Source organism: Dipodomys spectabilis, unplaced genomic scaffold (genome assembly GCF_019054845.1).
Source record: "Dipodomys spectabilis isolate Male_0828 unplaced genomic scaffold, ASM1905484v1 ptg000234l, whole genome shotgun sequence".
NCBI classification, from domain to species: Eukaryota; Metazoa; Chordata; class Mammalia; order Rodentia; family Heteromyidae; genus Dipodomys; species Dipodomys spectabilis.
This window is the reverse complement of record NW_024870911.1, coordinates 17,447,825-17,468,957: the sequence shown is the minus strand read 5'-3', so window position 1 is coordinate 17,468,957 and position 21,133 is coordinate 17,447,825. Positions and strand designations below refer to the sequence as shown.

At 47.3% G+C, this 21,133-nt stretch overlaps 2 protein-coding genes across 6 annotated transcripts in view; one reads left to right on the top strand and one right to left on the bottom strand.

Moving 5' to 3' along the window:
- Rbms2 (RNA binding motif single stranded interacting protein 2) overlaps positions 1-8,584 on the top strand; it is a 51,037-nt gene extending 42,453 nt beyond the window's left edge. For 2 of the 3 annotated variants that reach the window (XM_042698809.1, XM_042698806.1), the window contains 6 exons: positions 716-809; positions 2,596-2,673; positions 4,144-4,254; positions 6,576-6,656; positions 7,212-7,298; positions 7,756-8,584. In XM_042698809.1, coding sequence (XP_042554743.1) covers positions 716-809; positions 2,596-2,673; positions 4,144-4,254; positions 6,576-6,656; positions 7,212-7,292 — 445 coding nt within the window. In that variant the 3' untranslated portion in view covers positions 7,293-7,298; positions 7,756-8,584. Of the gene's footprint in view, positions 1-715; positions 810-2,595; positions 2,674-4,143; positions 4,255-6,575; positions 6,657-7,211; positions 7,299-7,754 lie in introns of all 3 variants that reach the window. The other variant, XM_042698808.1, reaches the window with a different exon arrangement.
- A 4,925-nt stretch (positions 8,585-13,509) lies between these two features.
- Positions 13,510-21,133, bottom strand: part of Baz2a (bromodomain adjacent to zinc finger domain 2A) — a 42,491-nt gene continuing 34,867 nt past the window's right edge. For 2 of the 3 annotated variants that reach the window (XM_042698655.1, XM_042698656.1), the window contains 10 exons: positions 20,011-20,663; positions 19,660-19,882; positions 19,377-19,532; positions 18,730-18,881; positions 18,030-18,319; positions 17,784-17,916; positions 17,524-17,670; positions 16,651-16,880; positions 16,394-16,537; positions 13,510-16,309 (listed from right to left, as the gene is read on the bottom strand). In XM_042698655.1, the coding sequence (XP_042554589.1) occupies positions 16,144-16,309; positions 16,394-16,537; positions 16,651-16,880; positions 17,524-17,670; positions 17,784-17,916; positions 18,030-18,319; positions 18,730-18,881; positions 19,377-19,532; positions 19,660-19,882; positions 20,011-20,663 (2,294 nt within the window). In that variant the 3' untranslated portion in view covers positions 13,510-16,143. The remainder of the gene's footprint in view (positions 16,310-16,393; positions 16,538-16,650; positions 16,881-17,523; positions 17,671-17,783; positions 17,917-18,029; positions 18,320-18,729; positions 18,882-19,376; positions 19,533-19,659; positions 19,883-20,010; positions 20,664-21,133) is intronic. The other variant, XM_042698657.1, reaches the window with a different exon arrangement.

Here is a 21,133-nt window from a genome sequence, read left to right as displayed (position 1 = left end):
CTCAGCCTCATGAGTAGCTAGGATTACAGGCATGAGCCATCGGCCCCTAGCCTTTATATTAGTGATTTTTGAGGCAGGATCTTCATGCCTGGACTGGGCTGCATTGTGATCCTTCTACTTGGCTTCCCCATGTTGCTTGGGTAATAGGTATGCAGCACGGCACCCAGCCATTGTGCTCCTCCCTGCGCTCTAGCAGGGAGACAAACACATACCACTGTGTTCAAGCATTAGTTGAGATTGAGTATTGTAAACTTTTTTTTTTTTTGGGGGGGGGGGGTCCAGTCGTGGGGCTTGAACTCTGGGCCTGGGCGCTGTCCCTCAGCTCTTCAGCTCAAGGCTAGCAGTCTACCGCTTGAGCCACAGCGCCACTTCCGGCTTTTTTCTTATGTGGTGCTGAAGAATCGAACCCAGGGCCTTGAGCATGCAAAACAAGTGCTCTACCACTGAGCCACCTTCCTAGCCCCGAGTCTTGTAAACTTTTATGCCCAAGTTGGTCTCTTACCACAATCCCCTCCCAAGTAGCTAGGATTATAGGTTTGAGCCTCTGCACATAGCGGGCACTGGTGTTTTATATGATCAAGACGTCTGAAAATGGCAATGGTATGGATTTTTATTTTCAAATAGAGTTAGTGGGAAGAGATCATGCCTTAATCAATCAAGGCCCTTTCCTTGTGCGTTCCTGTGGCTCTTCACTGAATCAGCTTCTTTTCTGCAGATTTTACCCAGCGCCTTATAACATCACTCCCAACAGGATGCTGGCTCAGCCTGCGCTCTCTCCTTACCTGCCATCTCCCGTGTCTTCCTATCAGGTATGCTCATGCCCCACAGAGAGCTGGTTTTCCCTATCACATGTTTTAGATAAAGGATTATAAGGCTAGAAACTACTTGTTTGGTTTTTCTTCTGTATATATTAAACTCAATGTTATATAAAAGCAGGAAATATGATTGTGTATATATATATATATATATATATATTTTTTTTTTTTTTTTTATCTGTACTGGGGCTTGAACTCAGGCAGGGCCTTATGCTCTGGTTTGGTTTTTTTCACTGAAGACTAGCAGAATCACAGCTCCACTTCTGACCTTTTGCTGGTTAATTGGCAATAAAAGTCTCAAGGATTTTCTGTCTGTGCTCCTCATAGCTCAGCCTGCTGAGTAACTAGAATTATAGGTGTGAGCCACTGGTGCCCGGCTGTACCTGGTGTATATGTTTTTCTTGCTCTCCACACAAGTAAACCTATGTTCATTTTCTTTTGGCCTGCATTTTTCCATGTTATAGTTCAAATGGATATCTACATATGCACAAGGTTTGGGGAATCATTTTATTTTACAAAAATCAAAGCATGTTAAGTTTATACTGTAGCTCTTTATTTAGTATATCTTTGACTAGTGACAGTTGTGTGAGGTCTCAGCAATAGCTGGGGTTTATAGAAATATACATGGAGGGGTCCTACCCAGAGAGCCTAGTAAAAATTGTGTGTGTGTGTGTGTGTGTATGTGTGTGTGTGTGTGTGTGTGTGTACAGGTTCTGGGGCTTGACCTCAGGGCTGAGCACTGTTCCTGAGCTTGTTTTGCTCAAGGCTAGTGCTCTACCACTCAAGCCACAGTTCTACTATAGAGGGTTTTGCTCTAATGATTTATTTATTTGTTTATTTTTTGTCAGTTATGGCCTGGGTACTGACCCTGGGTTTCTTTCGCTCAAGGCTAGCACTCTACCACTTGAGCCACAGCACCACCCAGTTTTCTGGTGGTTAATTAGAGATAAGTCTCATGGACTTTACTGGTTGGATTGGCTTTGAATCATGATCCTCAGATCTCAATCTCCTGAATAACTAGGATTACGGGCATGAGCCTCCAACACCTGGCTTCAGAAACATTTTTTTTGTCCATTGTGGGGCTTGAACTCTGGGCCTGGGAGCTGTCCTTCAACTCTTCAGCTCAAGGCTAGCACTCTACTACTTGAGCCACAGCTCCACTTCCAGGTTTTTTGGTGGTTTATTGGAGGTAAGAGTCTCACTGGACTTTCCTGCCCAGGTTGGCTTTGGACTGCAATCCTCAGATCTCAGCCTCTTGAGTAGCTAGGCTTACAGGTGTGAGCCACCAGTGCCCAGCTTTCCAGAAACATTTCTATACATCTGTTCTTACATAGAAATCTGTGCTTTTACTTCTGGAAGCTAGAGTCCCAGGAGTGGGATTGCTAGGTTGAATAGTATGTAGATTTTTAGTTTTATAAAAGTTGACAGATTCTTCCACAAGATCTGTGTCAATTCACTTCCTCCCACAATGTGGGAGGAGTTCCCTCTCAGCCACAGGTGTCTTTGCTTTCTTCTTTTTGTGCTGATACTGAGGCTTAAACACAGCCTCATGTTCCTTCTTGACTTTTTCAACTCAAGGCTAGCTCTCAACCATGTGAGCCATACCGCCATGTCCAGCTTTTGCTGGTTAATTGGAAATAAGCATCTTGCTGGTACCCAGCAGGAACAGCTGCATTCTGATGGGGTATTTCAACTTTTGGAGACTTTGCTGCTCAGGGAGCTGAACAGTGGTTTCTAAGAAGAATGACATTTTTTTTTTGTTTGTTTTTATTTCCATCAGAGAATGACACAGACATCGCCTCTACAAGTACCTAACCCATCCTGGATGCACCACCAGTCATACCTCATGCAGCCTTCAGTGAGTTCCCCCATGGGCCAAAGCCAGAGAGACAATTTGATATGAAAAAAGACAAAGGGCCGGGTGCTGGTGGCTCATGCCTATAATCCTAGCTACACCAGAGGCTGAGATCTGAGAATTGTGGTTCAATGCTAGCCTGGGCAGGAAAGTCTGTGAGACTTTTTTTTTTCCCCAGTCCTGGAGCTTGAACTCAGGGTCTGACACTGTCCCTGAGCTTCTTTTGCTCAAAGCTAGCACGCTACCACTTGAGCCACAGTTCCACGTCTGGCTTTTTCTGTGGTACTAAGGAATCAAACCCAGGGCTTCATGCATGCTAAGTGAGCACTCTAGCACTGAGCCACATTCCCAGCCAATGTGAGACTCTTATCTCCAATTAATCACCAAAAACCAGGGATAGTGCCAAGGCCTGGAGTTCAAACCCCACAACCAACAACAACAACAAAGACAAAGGAAGATGACAGGAAATGTGGGTGTGAGTTCTGACACAGTGTCTGGTGCAACTCAACTAGAAGCCCTTAAATTCAGTGAGTTCATCCTTGGACAAAGTTCTCCCCCATCTAATGAGCAGAGTACTTGTTCCTGTTTCAGAGATGGCTTGCTTCTCACTGGAATTTTTAATTTCCAAGATTTAAAAATATGTCTTTGGGGCTGAGAAGGTGGCTCAGTGGTAGAGCGCTTGCCTTGCATGCTTGAGGTCCTGGGTTCGATTCCTCAGCACCACATAAGCAAAAAGAAAAAAAGCTGGAAGTGGCGTTGTGGCTCAAGTGGTAGAGCACTAGCCTTGAGCTGAAGAGCTGAGGGACAGCGCCCAGGCCCAACCTAGGGACACAGCCCAGGCCCTGAGTTCAAGCCGCAAGACCAGCAAAAAATAAAAATAAAAAAAGTCTTTGTTGGGTGCAGATGAAGGTGAATCATACCTGTAATCCTAGCTACTCAGGAGGCTGAGATCTAAGGATGACAGTTCAAAGCCAGCCCAGGCAGAAAAAGTCCATGAGACTCTCCTCTCCAACTAACTAGTAAAAAGCCCGAAATGGAGCTGTGGCTCAAGTAGTAGAGTGCTAGTCTTGAGCAAAAGAATTCAGGGATGGCTCAGGCCCTGAATTCAAGCCCCCAGTACCAGAACACAAAAAAGTCTGTTTACTGGGCACTGGTAGCTCATGCCTATAATCCTAGCTACTCAGGAGGCTGAGATCTGAAGATCACGGTTCAAAGCCAGACGGAGCAGGAAAGTCCGTGAGACTCTTATCTCCAATAAACTACTCAGAAAACCAGAAGTGGTGCTATGGCTCAAGTGGTAGAGCGCTAGCCTTGAGCTGAAGAGCTGAGGGACAGCGCCCAGGCTCAGAGTTCAAGCCCCATGACCGACAAAAAAAAAGTCTGCTTTCCCTGGTCCTAGATGTCTTCAATCTCTGCTGCAGGCAGCTTCACTGAGTGCTGCTACCTAACATTTTCCTTTGTTGTGGCTTCTAGGGCTCAGTTCTAACACCAGGGATGGATCATCCCATTTCTCTCCAGCCTGCCTCCATGATGGGACCCCTTACCCAGCAACTGGGCCACCTCTCGCTCAGCAGCACAGGCACGGTAAAGCAATCTATTTCTAAGCAGAAATTCCTATACAGCAGCCAGCACTGGTGGCTCATACCTATAATCCTAGCTACTCAGGAGGTTGAGATCTAAGGATTGCATTTCAAAGCCAGCCCAGGCAGGAAAATTGGTGAGGCTTTCATCTCCAGCTAATCACCAAAAAGCCAGAAGTGGGACTATGGCTCAAGTGGTAGAATGCACCTTGAGTAAAAAAGCTAATGGAATATACCTAGGCCCTGTGTTCAAACTAGCATACAAATAAATAAATAAGCCAGGCACCAGGGCTCACACCTATAATCCTAACCACTGAGAAAGCTGAGATCTGAGTATCATGGTTCAAAGCCAGGCTGGGCAGGAAGGTCTTTGAAACTCTTACCTTCAATTAAGGAAAAAGCTGGAGGGGCTGGGAAGGTGGCTCAGTGGTAAGTGCTTGCCTTGTACCACATAAGCAGAAAAAGCTGGAAGTGGTGCTATGGCTCAAGTGGTAGAGTGCTAGCCTTGAGCTGAAGAGCTGGGCCTAGGCCCAGAGTTCTGACCCCACGACCAACAAAAAAAAAACAACAACAACAGCTTAGAGACAGCACCCAGGCCCTGAGATCAAGTCCCAAGGTGGCACAAAAAACAAACAAATGAAATAAAAATAAATTCCTATAGGGCAAGATATACTTATGTGAAATTTCTCTGCATAAATAGTTAGGATGGAGTCACTTTAGTGTCATTGAAGGCACCTAGAATTAGAGATAAATTGTAAAAATAATCCATAAACCAGAATGTAGTCCAGCCAGCCCTCTTTACCTGCTTCCCAGCCACTGTGGGTCAGTTTAAGACCTGATTCATGGGGCTGGGAAGGTGGCTCAGTGGCAGAGCGCTTGCTTTGCATGCATGAGGCCCTGGGTTCGATTCCTTAGCACCACATAAGCAAAAAGAAAAAAGCTGGAAGTGGTGCTGTGGCTCAAGTGGTAGGGCACTAGCCTTGAGCTGAAGAGCTGAGGGACAGTGCCGAGGCCCAGAGTTCAGGCCCCAGGATGAGACCCAAAAAAAAAAAAAAAAAGACCTGATTTGCATTTCCTAGAAATACATGGCCAAATAGTAACAGGAAGAAAAGATGAAGTGCATTAGGTTTCTTTGGGGCTTTCTGTGCAGGAGGGTGATGGGCAGGAGGAAAGCAGGTGGTAAGGAAGAGCAGTCATGCAGCTAGATGCTTTTCTATGCCAGAGAGTGCTAGCACCACCTGGAATGCTTTAAGAAGTATGCAGGTTGGAGCATGGCTCAAGTGGTTAAAAGTTGTTGCTTAGCAAACAGTCCCTGAGTTCAAACCTTGGTACTGAAAAAAGAAAAAAAAAAAAGGCTGCACAGAGACAAAGAAAATTAGAATCTCTATCAGGTTTTGTTTTTGTGTCAGTACTGGGGCTTGAAGTCAGTGTCTCATGCTTTTTTTTTTTTTGGGTCCGGTCGTGGGGCCTGAACTCTGGGCCTCGGCACTGTCCCTCAGCTCTTCAGCTCAAGGCTAGCGCTCTACCACTTGAGCCACAGCACCACTTCCGGCTTTTTTTCTTTTTGCTTATATGGTGCTGGGGAATCAAACCCAGGGCCTCATGCATGCAAGGCAAGAGCTCTACCACTGAGCCACCTTCCCAGCCCCTCTCATGCTCTCTTGAAACACATCTGTAGCGGTAGCTCACATCTGTAATCCTAGCCACTTAGGAAAGGCCGAGATCTGAGGATCAAAGTTCAAAGCCAGCCCAAGCAGGAAAGTCCATAGACTCTTATCTCCATTAAGCCACTAAGAAAACTGGAGTGCCACTGTGGCTCAAGTGGTAGAGCACTTGCCTTGAGCTGAAGAGCGTAGGGACAGCCCCCAAGCCCAGAGTTCAAGCCCCACGACCGACCAACAAAACAAAACAAAAAGAAACACATGGGCTGTGGCTCAGTGGTAGAGTGCCTGCCTTGCATGCATGAGGCCCTGGGTTCGATTCCTCAGCACCACATAAGCAAAAAAAAAAAAAAAAAAATCTCTGTTTCCTGGTATTAGTATTTTATAAAGCTCTCCAGAGCTGAGAATCAGTGACACATGCCTGTAATCCTAGCTATTCAAGAGGCTGAGAGCTGGAGGATCACAAGACCAGCCCAGGCAGAAAAGGTTTGCTAGATTCCATCTCCAAAAATGAGCAGCAAAAATTAGGGCTGGAGGTATGGCTCAAGTGGTAGAGCAAGAGCCAAGCAAGCATGAGGGCCTGAGATCAACCTTCAGCCTCCGCACTTCTGCCATCCCCCACCACCAAGAACCATTTTGTAACCTCTTGGTGTTTTTATTCTAGTACATGCCAACAGCTGCCACTATGCAAGGAGCTTACATCTCCCAGTACCCACCTGTGCCTTCTTCTAACGTTTCAGTGGAGGTAAGCGCACCATTTCTTTACAGCGAGGAAAGGACCTTCCTCTCCCCAGGGTGTTCACAAATAGCTGGGAGGTACATGAAGAACATAGGAAGCAACTGGGAACCAGGAGCTACTCAGGAAGCTTGAGATCTGAAGATCAAGGTTTAAAGCCAGCCTGGGCAGGAAACGTCCATGTGACTTTTACCTCCATTTAACAAGCAAAAGCCAGAAGTGGAACTGTGGCTCAAGTGGTAGGACACTAGTCAAGTGAAAAAGCTCAGAGAAGGTGCCCTAAGGTTCTGAGTTCAAGCCCCAGAACTGGCTCCTCTACCACAGGAAAAAAAAATATAGGAAGCAAAGATTTTGTCTGTTATGGCCAGCGAGGTTAATGCCAGGATACTATCTTGAATTGCCTCATGTCTTAGGAAGAGGGCAGGTTGCTGTGAGCACTGAGGAGCTGCTGAAATGTTCCCAGTACAGCTGCAGTGTGGTGCTGGGGTGCATCCTCACAGGAGAGTGGTGGGCTCTGGTGAGGCTACTTTATGTGAGTGACTCTTCTTCTTGGCTGTGGTGCAGGAGAACAGTGGCCAGCAAAATCAAGTGGCAGTGGAGACACCCTCAGACCATGGGGTTTACTCTTTCCAGTTCAGCAAGTAATGACAGGTAAGAAGCTCCAGCTAGGGGACATGCCCCTAGCACAGCCTCTGATTTAGGCTACCTTTAGCATTCACCTCAATTTCCATTCGTTGAATAGAAATGAATTCTTAGCCAGGCAAAGAATACAGGTGGCTCACACCTGTAATCCTAGCAACTCAGGAGGCTGAGATCTGAGGACTGTGGTTGGAAGCCAGCCTGGACAGGAAAGCCCAAGAGACTATTTTCAGTTAAACCATCAGAAGGTAGAGCTGTGGCTCAAATGGTAGAGCACTAGCCTTGCACACAAAAGCACAAAAGCTCAAGGACAGCACCCAGGTCCTAGGTTCAAGCCCCAGAACTGGCACTCGCCTGCATGCGTGTACACAGAGAGAAAATTCTTGGAAACACCCCAGACTCAAGGGTTAAGCAAGTTACCATCTGTAGACTGTACTATGGACTAACGATTGGGCATCATTTTTCACAGACCTGGGCCAAGAGAAGAAACCTTGACACTCCTGCCCTGTGCTGTTTCTTCATTGCTGACGGAGGCTGGGCACCTGTCACTTTTTCTATGTGCTACACTCAAGGAGATCAAAGAAACCTTTTTCTTTTGCAAAGAAAGTTTTTTGCTTTGTTTTTATTGCAATGTACTTTTCTCCTACCCCAAAGAGACATGGCGGCTGGAGCTTCTCATCTGCATGAAGAACTGTTTTTTTAATTATTCATTGGCGTGATTTGAGAAGGCTTTTAAAATGATTGGAATTATTTCTTTAAACCAAAACAAAAAAAAACAGAAAGACATGGTGCTAGAAGGCTGACAAAGGAGCCTGCTTGCTGCGTTTGGTTATGGACTTTTTTTTTGATATGTGTGTATGTGTTTAAGAAATATGCAGACTTTGTTTTATAAAGCTCTCAGCTCACATCAGTCTCCTCTTTACACATTTTTTTGGTTTGCTTTCTCTCATCCAAGTTGTTCTGTTTTTCTTTTCCATATAGCTGAGCTTTCCTGCTTTGCTTTTTTTTTTTTTTTTTTTTAGTTTTTTGTGAATTTCTTTTTTGAATGAAATTTCCTGTAAATTTGGAGGTGGAGAAGAAATGGGCAAGGACAAAGTAGAATCCTAACAGCCAGAGGAAGTAGCTTGCTCCCTGGCTCTGTCTCATCTTGGGAAGAAAAGACTGGAGTCTGGCTACAGTAAGCACAGCTGTGAACTAGGCTCCAGGAAACCACCTCACCTGCTGTGCACTCGTGGCTAACACCTGTAATTCTAAGCTACTCAGAAGGCTGAGATCTGAAGATCATGGCCAGGAAAGTGCATGAGTGTCTTATCTTCAATTAACCACCCAAAAAGCTGGAAGTGGAGCTGTGACTCAAGAGGCGGAATACCAGCTTTGAATGAAAGAGCTAAGGGATAGTGTCTAGGCCTTGAGTTCAAGCCTCAGAACTGGCACGAAAAGAAAAAGAAAAAAGAAACCACCTCACAACCTTCAAAAGCCATCCTTGAAATAAATTTGCCTCTTTCCTGGCAAGTTCCGGAATGACAGACTTACTGGCTTGTGACTAGCATTCACTGCCCAGCCTACCACCTTCATAGGAAGCTTTGTTCCCAGCCTCAGATTTTCAGGAATGTCTGCTCTCCTGCCCTGGGAGGATCTTCTCTTCTGCTGGGTCTCTCAGCCTCGTTTTTCCCTGCAGCTCATTGCTGTATTATGTACTATCTGCAGCTGTGACCTTGCCGAATCCACATCAGCCTCCTTCCCACTGGGGAAGACCTGCTGTTTCACCCATGGACCAGTGGTTCTTGACTGCAGGTGGCTTATCCCCCAAGAGATGGTTCCTGATATCTGACATCTTTCATTGCCATGCCCAAGGATGGTTGTGTACGCTACTGGTATCTAGTTGGTGTCGGCCTGGATGCTGATGGCTAGCCTATGGTGTACAAATACCGTCAAAGATTTTTCTGGCTCAAAACATCACTAGTGCTTTGATGAAAACAATGCTTCTCTGCCCTCTGGGAGTCAGGTGAACCTGCACCCTGGACACAAAGTGCCTTTTGACATTACTACACTTGGTTGGGAGGGATGGAACTGTTGTAATCTTTGACATCTCTATGCAAGAGCCATCCTTGCATAGTGCATTGCTGTTGTGCACAGGCCAGCACATTTGGCTTGAAAGAATCGAGGTGGGACAAGGACAGAACGTGGACAGAGCTCTCCTAAGTGTGCTGAGTAATCTCCCCTCCCCCTGCTCTGGTATATTTGGACCCCTTCTCCAGGGATCCAGCACATCAGAAATAATTTTCCTTCTTGTAGAAGGCCAACAGGGAGGTAGGGGAGGAAAGAGCAATCTACATCCCACCTCATTCTTCACAAGATCAGGAAAGACATTTTAAAATCTCTCTGGTCTTTTAACTGTCATCTTCTGCAAGACTTGACTGCACATAGACAGGTAGGAGAAAGTTTTGCCCATCCACTAGGAAGTAAGATCCTATTCCTGACTTCTCCCAGACACTTGCTCCCACACAAAGTCCCCCTTGGTGTTGGGGCCAGGTATGTCTCCTGAGACAATTGGGCAAGCAAGTGATGGAGCTAATGAGAAAGGAGCTCAGAAGATAGTGTCAGAGCAGAGGAGAAAAACTGTGGCTTAGTCTCTGTACGCAGAACTTGAGGTCTAGCTTTGCCCCCCCTTGCCTCTCACCCCAGAATTGAGGGTTCCAGCCCTCCCTAGCTCCAATTGTCTCTCTGTACGTCCTACCAGTAAGGGAGTTGGACCACTGGGAGGATACAAAGGTAAAGTGCAAAAAACCAAACAAACAAAAAACCTGGCTACTGTTTTCTCACTGGTTCTGCAGGAAAGGCTTATCCAAACCCAGTAGCCTTCTAGAAGGCTAACTTAACTGGATAATTCTTTTTTGTGTCCCTAGCCCTTAGTAAACATTAGTACAGCAGAGCTACTTTCTTGAGGGAGGCCATTAAGAGAAAAACCCAGATGTCTGTTCATTGGACTGGAGGTAGATTGAGGAGTCTTGGTAGGTTATTTGTGGGGGAGGGTTCCTATAACCCCGATGACACTGCAGCTGTCTGCCTCTTAGAAGTCACGCTTGTCTCCTTCCTCTGTGCTTAATATGGTCAGATGCGTTGTGTAAGTTTTCGAATTACCATTTGAGCATCTTATGTGAATCTGAGTGTTTCTGATTGGGGCCGGTATGGACATGGGAGTGAGGGGGAGCCTGCAGTTGTTTTTGTCATGGCTAATCCCACTGAGGAATTTCTTTTTGGTGCTTTTGGTCTATACCCCTATTTTCCCTTTTTAAAAAAGCTGATTTCTGATGGTGGGTGTGACTGGAGAAGGGCGGGGCTAAGCACTATGCCTAGTGTTTCTGAATCCTGTCTTTAGTCAGGTTTTTCCTGTCTTTTGCATCTCACCCCCACTTATTATAGTTGCTTTCAAAATTCTTTTCTTGGTTTTTGTTTTAATAGAAACTACCAGAGTCTGTTCCTTCACTAGGCCCCAAGCCCATTTCATCTCATGCCATTATGACTGCTACTCTCAGACCCCAAAGAGATTTGACTTTGAGGATACAGAAGCCCATGAGGAAGGCAGGCATAGGAATGATGGGGAACATGGTTAGTTTTGTGTTTTCAACCAAAGAATTTGAAGAGCTGCCCAGCCTGGGAAGCCCACTGGCTCAGAGAAGGTAACTGCCCTCATCAGGAATAGACAGGGGTGGGAGATGATAGTATTTGCACTGAGGCAGAAGACCAGACTTTGCTGCTCACCTCTGGTTAGGCCACCACCACCCTATTCCCTTCCTCCTCCTACCTACCTTGCAAGTAGGTAAGCTTCTTTCACCTTTCTCCATTTTCCAGTGTCTTCAGGGCTCATTCGCTGTGACTACATCAAGTCGCTGAAGCCAAGACCTAAATCTGGGCTGTTGCCCCACCAGAAGCATGGTGAGAGCCCCTGCTGATGTTGCATGGGTCTTTGGCAGTGGCTTCTAGAAAAGACTATTGCAAACCAAATATAGTGGCATCCTTTGATAATCCCAGCATGCTGGGAGGCAGACAGGACAACTTCAAGGCCAGCCTAAGCTACTACACAGGAGAGAGAGTCATCAACAAAGAACCAGTGTTGCTCCTCAACAGGAGCCCACCTTTATGGGAACACGGCAGCATAGCTCCTATCAGGACAGTAGCATTATCAGTTTGCATTCCTTAGCCAAGAGCAACACTTGGATGGGTTAGTCAGGTCCAAACTTGCCCTATCTTCCTCCAGGCCTCGAATAGTGCACGCCAGAGAAACAGGCGAGGGTCATCATAGCCTGTCTGTAGGTCCTATAGTTTTGTGCCTTGTTACATGAATTCTTCCTGATTGCCTTTAAAATCAGCTATTCCATTTCAGGACAGCTTGCCTTGTCTTTGCAAGCATTAGCAGAATCCAGAAGTTTACTCAGCTGTTCACCCGCTCCCTCCAGTTTTCCCTCAGCAGCTAAAACTAGCCTGCAGCTCTCTTCCTTCACATGAGGAAGCTGGGTGCTCTCATCACCTGTGACCACTGCTTTGTCCTGCCTATCCAATAAGCATGTCCAACAAGCCCATCCCCAAACTTCCTCATCCTTGTTACTTATCTACCTCAACCTCACAATTCAACAAGGGCACCAACACCTGACTTGTATTGCATCTTGTCCTTGTCTTCATGAGGGTTAGGAAGCTGGGGCTAGAAAGGGTGCATCAACAAATGCAGACTCTCCTAATGGTTGTTTCTGGGATGTCTTCTCTGGGTATTTTTGGCTCACTGACCGTCCTAGACAGGTCCATTTGGTAGGACCTATCTGTGGCAGGCCATGGGGAGACTTGAGTGGTGACCACTTAGGATAACAATGGTTGAGTACCCCAGACTACCACCATCAGAGCAGAGCTTAGAATTTAGGAGAATTCATTAGTGGGGCTACCAAATGAGAAGGTAAGCAAGCACCAAAGAGGGAGTTAGTAATTTTAGTTAGTGCTGGAAGCAGATGCTCCTTCTCTACCTCAACTCCATTTGTCTACAGGGTTGAGGAATTGCTGCCAGCCTAGAGGGAGATGAGATTCTCAACTTTTCCAGCCTGACCAACCCCCTTCCCCCCTCCCCATCGCTGGTGTTGACTCTCCAACACATACCCTTTTTGTCCACATTGAGTGGGTGGATCCTCTGTTGTGTGCACTTATCACCTGGAGAAGAAATGAGTTTAATTTATACTTAAAACACATTTTGTACGTGTTTTTCCTTATGCAGAGACCTCTAGTTTTATACTCTTCCCATGTTTAGGCCAATACCACCTTTCTAGCTTCTTCCCTTTTCTGACCCTTTGTCTTTTCCTGTAACCTATAATTTGGTAAGAGCTTCATTTTGGCTTTTTTAAATAAAACATAAAATCCAGAGTGTTGGTGTATTTTCTTTCTTTTTCTCAAGTCAGTCCTGGGGCTTGAACTTAGGCCTTGGGCACTCTCCCTGAGCCCTTTGTGCTCAAGGCTAGCTACCACTTGAGCTACATCTCCCACTATGTTTTCTGGTGGTTAATTGGAGATTAAGAGCCTCATGGACTTTTCTGCCCAAGCTGGCTTCAAATTGTGCTCCTCAGAGATCAGCCTGAGTAGCTAGGATTACAGGTGTGAGCCACTGGCTCCTGGCTTGTTGGTGATGGGCCTGTATTTGCTACCCTAGGAACCCAGGGGCAGCTTGGGAGGAGAAGACTCTGCATACAAGAAGGCAGGGACCAGCCGGGCGCTGGTGGAGCCTGTAATCCTAGCTACTCAGGAGGCTGAGATCTGAGGATCGTGGTTCAAAGCCAGCCCGAGCAGGAGAAAGACCGTGAGACTCCTATCTCCAATAAAACACCAGAAAACCGGAAGTGGCGCTGTAGCTCAAGTGGTAGAGCGCTCGCCTTGAGCTGAAGAGCTGAGGGACAGCGCCCAGGCCCAGAGTTCAAGCCCCATGACCGACAAAAAAAAAAGAAGGCAGGGACCAACACACTTGACTCTCATTTTGCCCTGCACCTCAGACTTTCCAACAGGACCCTAGAGCCACAAGGGCAGGGGTAGGGAACGAAGTGTACAGAATTCTGCCTTTGGCAAAGTGGCTAGGCTGAGAGGTAAACCTGTCTTTCATACCAAGCCAGTCATATCGATCAATACCCAGTCAGCCCCTTAGGTATGTGTGAGAATCAATGCTGAAAGGAACAAAGACACAGAGTCCTTTGAATCTCTATCAAATGTGGTTTTTATTCAACTGACAAGCACTTTTCTACAGCTGCACTTGTGGAACATCACATGGCAAAAACAGGTTGTTTTTTTTCTCTAGGCTTTTTTTTTTCCTTTTTTAAACCTTATTAAAAATGAGATTGGTCCTAAAAATATAGAAAGAAATAAATTTAAATTCACAAAAAACTGTACATTATCAAAAAGTCACTAAAACACCACATTTGGTTATATAAAAAGTCAGTCCCTTTTGTTGTAAAAGGAACATTGAAACTTGGTGTTGATGGTGTGGTTTTTTTAAGCTGTTACCAGACTAATGGGGAGGGAAACAGAGGGGCTGGGGGTGGGCTGTCCTTTTACCTTAACCTGCCTTCCTTAGCAAATACACAATATGGAAAATCCACCTAACTCCAGGGGGCAGTGAGGATGAGGAAAAAAATGGCTCCTCTGATCATGCCTTATCCCCACCCCCTCTGCAGCCCTGACTTCTTCAAACTGAGTCTAGGACTCCACCCCATTTTAAGAGTGCCTGGTCCCTAAGGAGAGATGGAGCCGGGAGAGGAACACAAAGCAGGAACAACTGAGACTTCACTCCCTGTCTCCACTCACCTCCAACCATGAATTACTCTAGTAGTACATTTTAGGCCAGGAAAATTGCCATGGGGAGAAAAGTGGAGCCCCCAACTATAACAGTTCCAAACATCTAACACAAAATTTGTTACGGCGCAGTTATTTAGATAAAATATAAATATTTATGCATAATATAAAGTCAATTCAAATATTCTTCAATCCACCTCTTATTTAAAAGCAAAAAAAAAAAAAAAATCTCAAATAAAATTAAAAGTTTTGAGGTTTATCTGACAGAAAAGGCGACTTTAGAAATAGGCTATGGGGGGAGAAGGGACATAAAGGATAAAGGGACTGCCCAGGACCTACACTGCCCCACCCCCTCAGTGCTGCCATAAGTATAAGGAACGCTCCATCTTGCCCGGTGCCCTCCCCCCCCCCCCAATGGAACATTTCTTGGATGCCTCAGCTCTCTGCTTAGGCCAGCCAGCAGCCACCTCCCCAGTGCAAGTACCCGTAATCTCTAATGGGAGGGGCTCTGCTGAGCAGGAAAGCAGGGGGCCACAGGCCCATGGCTATAGTTTGGAGTTAGCAGCTTTCCTCTCACATATTGGGGGCTTACTTTGGGCACAGTCACACATAGGGCAGTTGTGGACCCAAAACCCCTCCTCCCAGCCTCTCCTGTCCTCCAGGGTCTCTGCTGCTAGGGAAGGGGTATGGGCTATGAAGTAGATGAAGAAAACACAACTAAACCCATGGATGGTCATGGGTTAGGAAAAATCCAGTTCTACCCTTCTCCCTGCAAAAGCTTCAGACTCAAAGCTACTGAGAGGAGAGGGAGTTCCTGCTGAAAGATTGCACAGTTTGAAGAGGCTGGAAGAGAAATGACCAGGAGAGAGGAGAGAGACAGCCTTGTCCCCAGACACAGAGTTCCTGTGGTTTCCCGAAGATAAAAGTATTAGTATGCAACAATAGGAAAGGTGGGAATAGAAACAGACACTTGGGGAGACTGAATGGATCCTATCAAACAAAACAGGGTCACTCACACTTGCTTGCTCACTCTATCTTGGGTGTCTAGCTCTCTCTCTCTCTCACACACACACACACACACTTTTACATGCACACATACGTGCAAACACAATGCCTTTCTCTCTTCCTTTCTCCGAGGCCAGTCAATTGCTACTTGGCCTCCACTTCGGAGGTGCACCCCAACTCAGCAGTAGTTGTCCCTGAGGAGTTCCCAAGAGGGAGATTTGGGAAGGAGGCTGGAAGGCTCAGGGTGCCTGCCTGCCCTCTCCCCAGCCACTGAGTTTCAGAAAAGGCTGGAAACTCAGCGTGTGAGGAGGATACATTTTAGAGGGATAGTTATTGGCAGGAAGATGAGGACAGAGAAAGACAGGGACCTCTGAACTTTTTTTTTCTTTTGAAGGAGAAAAAGATTGGGGAGGAAAGAACCCGTACACGATAAGTTTTATATTATTGGATGAGAGAAAAATCTGAAAAATGGGGTGGGAGAAAAGGAAAAAGAAAAAAAAAGAGAAAGTGAGAAGCAGGGAAGAGACTGAACATGGAAGCAGCATGTTCAGGGCCCGGTGTCCGGCTCGACACACTTGGGAGTTAAGTCCACTTTACTGGCCGTCACTGCGGGTCCGCACACAGTACAGAGTGTTTCTCGGTTTCACACATTCACTAGAACTATTGCTATTGTTAAATAACCCCAGAATGCTGGGGCATGAACAGGGAAGGAGAGGAAGCTGGGAAGAGGAAATAGGGACTTCTTTCCCCTCCCCATTTTTTAATCAGGAAATAAAACAGAAAAGAAAAATTATTTTTCTTTCTTTCTTTTTTGGCTTTCAGTCCAGGAGGACCTCATCTCTGCACCTCTTACTTGAGGAGCAAGAGAGGAAGGGAAAAAAGGGAACTGGGGACAAGAGGACGTGGGTGCTGCCAAGGGCAGGGTCAAAAGTCAGGGCTATTATCTGACTTGAGTCTGGACCCAGGGCAGCATCAGCAGGTGAGAATGGCAGGTTTTTCTGTTGGAAGGAGGGGAAAATGCCACACCTCCCTTGCCTCACAGATTGGCCTGTTTTCCCTGATAAAACTCCTCCCAGCGGCTCTCAAAGAAGCGGCGCATGATGTGCCCAGCCTTGCCAACTTCAGAGTCATCCTCATTGAAGGTCTGGCAGTTGTCAAAGACCAAGAGGGCATCAGCTGCAAACTCCTCTGAGCTAGTATACCTGCACAGAGATAGAGGTGGAGGTAGGTGTAAGCACTATGAGGCGCACAATGAAATAGGACTAGAGGAGTGAACTTGTACTTACCCTCCCCGGAGCAGCCGTTCCCGCATGGTGGAGAAATCCATAGGGTTCTTGATGATGCGTCGGTACCCGCTCACCAAGCGTGGGTTCACAGGCTCCAGGAAAGGCCAGGCTGCATCATGAGACTCCATCTCCATCAGGATAATCCTATCAGTACAAGAGTGATGGTCCTATCACTGGAAGCTCACACCTTGACTCTTCCCTGCCACTTTCCTCTGGCAGAGGGAGAGCCAGCTATCCCTAGAACTTGCTCAACTCACTCGCAGAACGTAAGATCTCTGTGCTGGCTCCGCATTGAGAATCGCCGCCGCTTGGAAGGAGACACACTAAGTCCTTCTGAGTACCGAGGCACTGCCGGGCTTTCTTGGCCCCTTGATAGTATGCGGCGTCGGCGGCTATCACCCTCTGGAAAGTTCAGCGAAAAACCACTCTTCCGCTTCTGGCCTCGCTTTGGGAAGCCAGGCTTCTGAGTGAATTCTTCCTCTACCTGCTGAGGACAGGAAAGGGTGAGATTAGTTCTGGCTGAGGAAGCATGCCTTTGGCTTCTTCGGAAGGCTCTCTTTGCTTAAGACTAGCAATCTACCACCTGAGCCACAGTGCCACTTCTGGCTTTTTCCGAGTAGTTTCTGGCAATAAGAGTATCAAGGATTTTTTTGTCCTGGCTGGCTTTGAGCCATGATCCTCTGATCTCGGCCTCCTGAGAAGCTAGAATTACAGGCGTGAGCCAATGGCACCTAACTTTCTGTTTTAGGGTTTTTGGTTTTTTTTTGGAGGGGGTGCAGTCATGGGGCCTGAACTCTGCACTTGGGCGCCGTCCCTCAGCTCTTCAGCTCTAGGCTGGCACTCTACCACTTGAGCCACAGTGCCACTTCCGACTTTTTCTGCTTATGTGGTGCAGGGCCTCATGCATGCAAGGCAAGCACTGTACCACTGAGCCACCTTCCCAGCCCTTTTTTCTTTTCTTTTTTTTTTTAAATAGAGGAAGCAAAGACTATAAAATTTAAGTGGCTAAGTACCCTAACACTGTCATGATCCCATCCCACGGAGACTGAGGGCATGAGACATCTGTAGGTTTGATGCTAAATGAGATGAAAAAGAAAACTGACTCCAGTTTGGGAAAATGAAAGCCTTACCTGGGCCAAACAGACGGCACAAAACCAATCACCTTCTGGGACAGCCTCCATTTTGGGCCGATGGCAATAAATGTGGCAGCCACGGTCACATCCATCACAAAGCAGAAGAAATTCATCATTGTCACCCTTCCGGCAGACTAGACAGGTCTAGACCAAGGTTGTGAGGAGGCAGGATGAGCTCTTAAAGCCTCTCCCTACCAGTGCCCCCAACTACCCCAGCCTGCTGGCTCATCAGCCTGTGAGCTCTCCCAGCCTCTTACCACTTTGTTGACAGACTTCTCCCAGGCAATGGACCGCTCCAACTGGCTCATGCACAAGCACACCTGGGCTGCACTCCGGCACCGCTCAAGTGTCTGACGCCAGACACGAACTCGAGGAGTGATCTCATATGATCTACAGAGGGAAAGTGGTTGTAAACCTGGGTTGAGGAGCAAGACCCATTACAGAGAGGAACTTCTTCCTTCTCTCTCCAGGACCTAGGAATGTGAGGAGTGGGAGTCACTTACATCTCTGTTGTAGTGCCCTCAGGGGCACCATTGGGTGTGCTGAGCAGGGCCTTCTCCAGCACCACCTCATGGGCTGGCCAGAGAGGCTCCCGCAGGTACCGTCGCTCCACATTCTGTTCCAAGGCAGCCAGTCGCATCACAGCCAGGTCCAGAGGGTTAGTACTTTTTCGCTGAGGTACCAGTCCTTCCTTGATCCTACCTCTCCAGGTAATGTCCTCCTGGGAGTCAGGCAGATGCTCACAGTAGGCCAAATCTTCACGGGTAGAGTCTGGGCTAGGACATGTCCAGCCCTTGTGTGGGAAAGAGGAGCAAAACTCATTGTAGGGCTGGGAATGTGGCTTAGTGGTAGAGTGCTTGCCTAGCATGCATGAAGCCCTGGGTTCCATTCCTCAGTACCACATAAAGAGAAAAAAGCCAGAGGTGGTTTTGAGCACAGAGTGGCTCAGGGACAGTGCCCAGGTCCTGAGTTCAAACCCCAGGACCAGCAAAAAGCAAAACAAAAAACCTCATTGTAAATAAGGAGAAACCAACAAAAATGTTCCTCAGCCTTTCTGCACAGGGCTGGCTTCCAACTACAATCCTCAGATCTCAGCCTAAGTAGCTAGGATTATAGGCATGAGCCACAAGTACATGGCAGATTTAAAGTTTTAATGACTTCTTCCCATGAACAATTTGCTATCCAGTACCAATCCCTATATACCCGAATTTGCAGATCAGACAGGATAACTCGCTGCTCCAGCTCCTCTACCCACTGAAGCACAGCTAGGTCTGTCTCATATGTCTTCTCTTTGGGGGACCAGCCCATAATCTCTTCTTGAAAGGCAGGTAGCTGGCTGGGCTCAAAGATGGGATCTAAGAGAGAAAGCAGAGGGAGAGGTCCATCAGGTATTATTATTATTATTTTTTTTTTTTTTGTCGGTCGTGGAGCTTGAACTCTGGGCCTGGGCGCTGTCCCTCAGCTCTTCAGCTCAAGGCGAGCGCTCTACCACTTGAGCTACAGTGCCACTTCCGGTTTTCTGGTGGTTTATTGGAGATAGGAGTCTCACGGTCTCCCCTGCCCGGGCTGGCTTTGAACCGCGATCCTCAGATCTCAGCCTCCTGAGTAGCTAGGATTACAGGCGTGAGCCACCAGTGCCCGGCAGATCTATCTCTGATCTTTTTTTTTTTTTTTGGGTCGGTCATGGGGCTTGAACTCTGGGCCTGGGTGCTGTCCCTGAGCTCTTCAGCTCAACGTGAGCACTCTACCACTTGAGCCACAGTGCCACTTCCATCAGGTATTATTATAGCAGCAGCTCATCATTTGCCTTGGTCTCCTCAGCTTAGGCTGTGTCAAAATTATCTATTTACCAGTTGAGGGCCGTAAGCAGACTTCCTGCAAGAAGTCCCTGTGCTTGTTAAGGTGTTTGTGAAGTGCCTTCTCCCGGATGCCTCGAGGATGGAGAGTCTTAAGTATAGCATCCAATGTCTCAGGATCTCTGATCCACCACCAGCCTGAGCACATCTCTACAAGCAAAGGATATACATGTGGGGTGGGTGGTGAGGGGCAGGCAGGGTGGGAAACTGCTGTGAATCCCACTGCCCACACTGGACACCACTATTACCTAACTCCATTCCACTTAAGATCACTAACCAGGAGGGACAGGCTGGGCTGTCAACTGGGATAGATATCGGTGCTCCATCTGTTTGAAGAACTTGCTAGGAGGTCTCCCTCTCCGTTTTGGCTGCCCTAGCCCTGTGGGACTCTGTGACATTTCTCCAGAGTCACCTGCTCTCCTCTTAGGGACCACCCCGGGCAAAGGAGTAGAAGAGAACTGCACTGGAAAACAGGGATTGGCAGCACTGAGTCTATTCATCTGTAAAGAGAAGACGTAGAAAGAGCACTTGGATATCTTACGTTTTAAATGTTCCCTCAACTTCAGGCTGTAGCCAGGCAATGGAGCCTGTGGCAAATAAAGTACACACACTAATTCTAACTACTTACTGGCTTGGAAAAGGCAGACAGCTGAGGAGAGGAAGTGGGTTGGTCCTCAGAAACTGCAGGGGGTGGCGTAGGGGCAGCATTGCAGGGTATCTGGGCTGAGAAGCTAAACCAGGGTGCTTGAGAATCAGGGCCAGATTCTGTCTCATCAAGCTCTGGCTCCTCTGGGGGCTGTGATGGGGCTGGGTCTAGTTTTCCTGGGCTGCTATCGGGTGTGAGGACTGAGCTACTTAACAGGGAGCCATGGCTCTGAGTCTGGCTCAGCCAAGACAGGAAGGCTGACTGGCTAAGGTCATGCTGGCTCTGGCCCAAAGACAAAGGGGAACCTTCTGGCTCCAGAAATCCATTATGGGATTGAGGATTGGACTGAAGCTGGGGCTGGGGAGGAACCAGAAGCTGAGGATGGGACTGAGTCTCTGGCTGAAGCTGGGCCTGAGGTGGTTCTGAATCCTGACCCCTAGCAGAGGACTTAATGTGCCTAGGTTGCATAGACCCAGGCTTAGTTTTTCGAGGTCGGCCTCGGGTCCGGGCAGGAGAAGCAGCAGGAGTGTTGGAGCCAGGTAACTCCTTCTTCACAGACAAGAGGGCAGGGCTGGGTGCTGGATGGGTTGCCACCTTCAGGGAGTCAGTTTCCTGCTTTATCACATCTTCAGGAACTATACAGACAAATAAAAGAGTTTAAGACAGACACTGCTATATAATAGAGGAAAATATTATATAAAGACAGGATATACCCTTTTTCTCTTGGACTTAAGCCCCCTTCTTTTGGAGATAATAACTTATGCCAATGAACACAGTATCTAGGGAATAAACACTGTGCGATCATCATCAGCCATCAGATTTATAATATGACTAAGGATCAACTGCATCTTTCTTTTTGTGAGTTGTAGGACTTGAACTCAGGGACTGGGCATTGTCTCTGAGTCTCTTAGGCTAGTGCTGTACCACTTGGGCCGCAGTGCCACTCTAGTTTTTGAGTAGTTAATTGGAGATAAGCGTCTCACAGGGACTTTTCTGCCCGGCCTGGCTTCAAACCATGATCTTAAGATCTCAGCCTCCTGAGTAGGTAGGATTACAGGCCTGAGCTACCAGTGCTCAGCTTCAACTGCATCTTTTGCAGTATTTT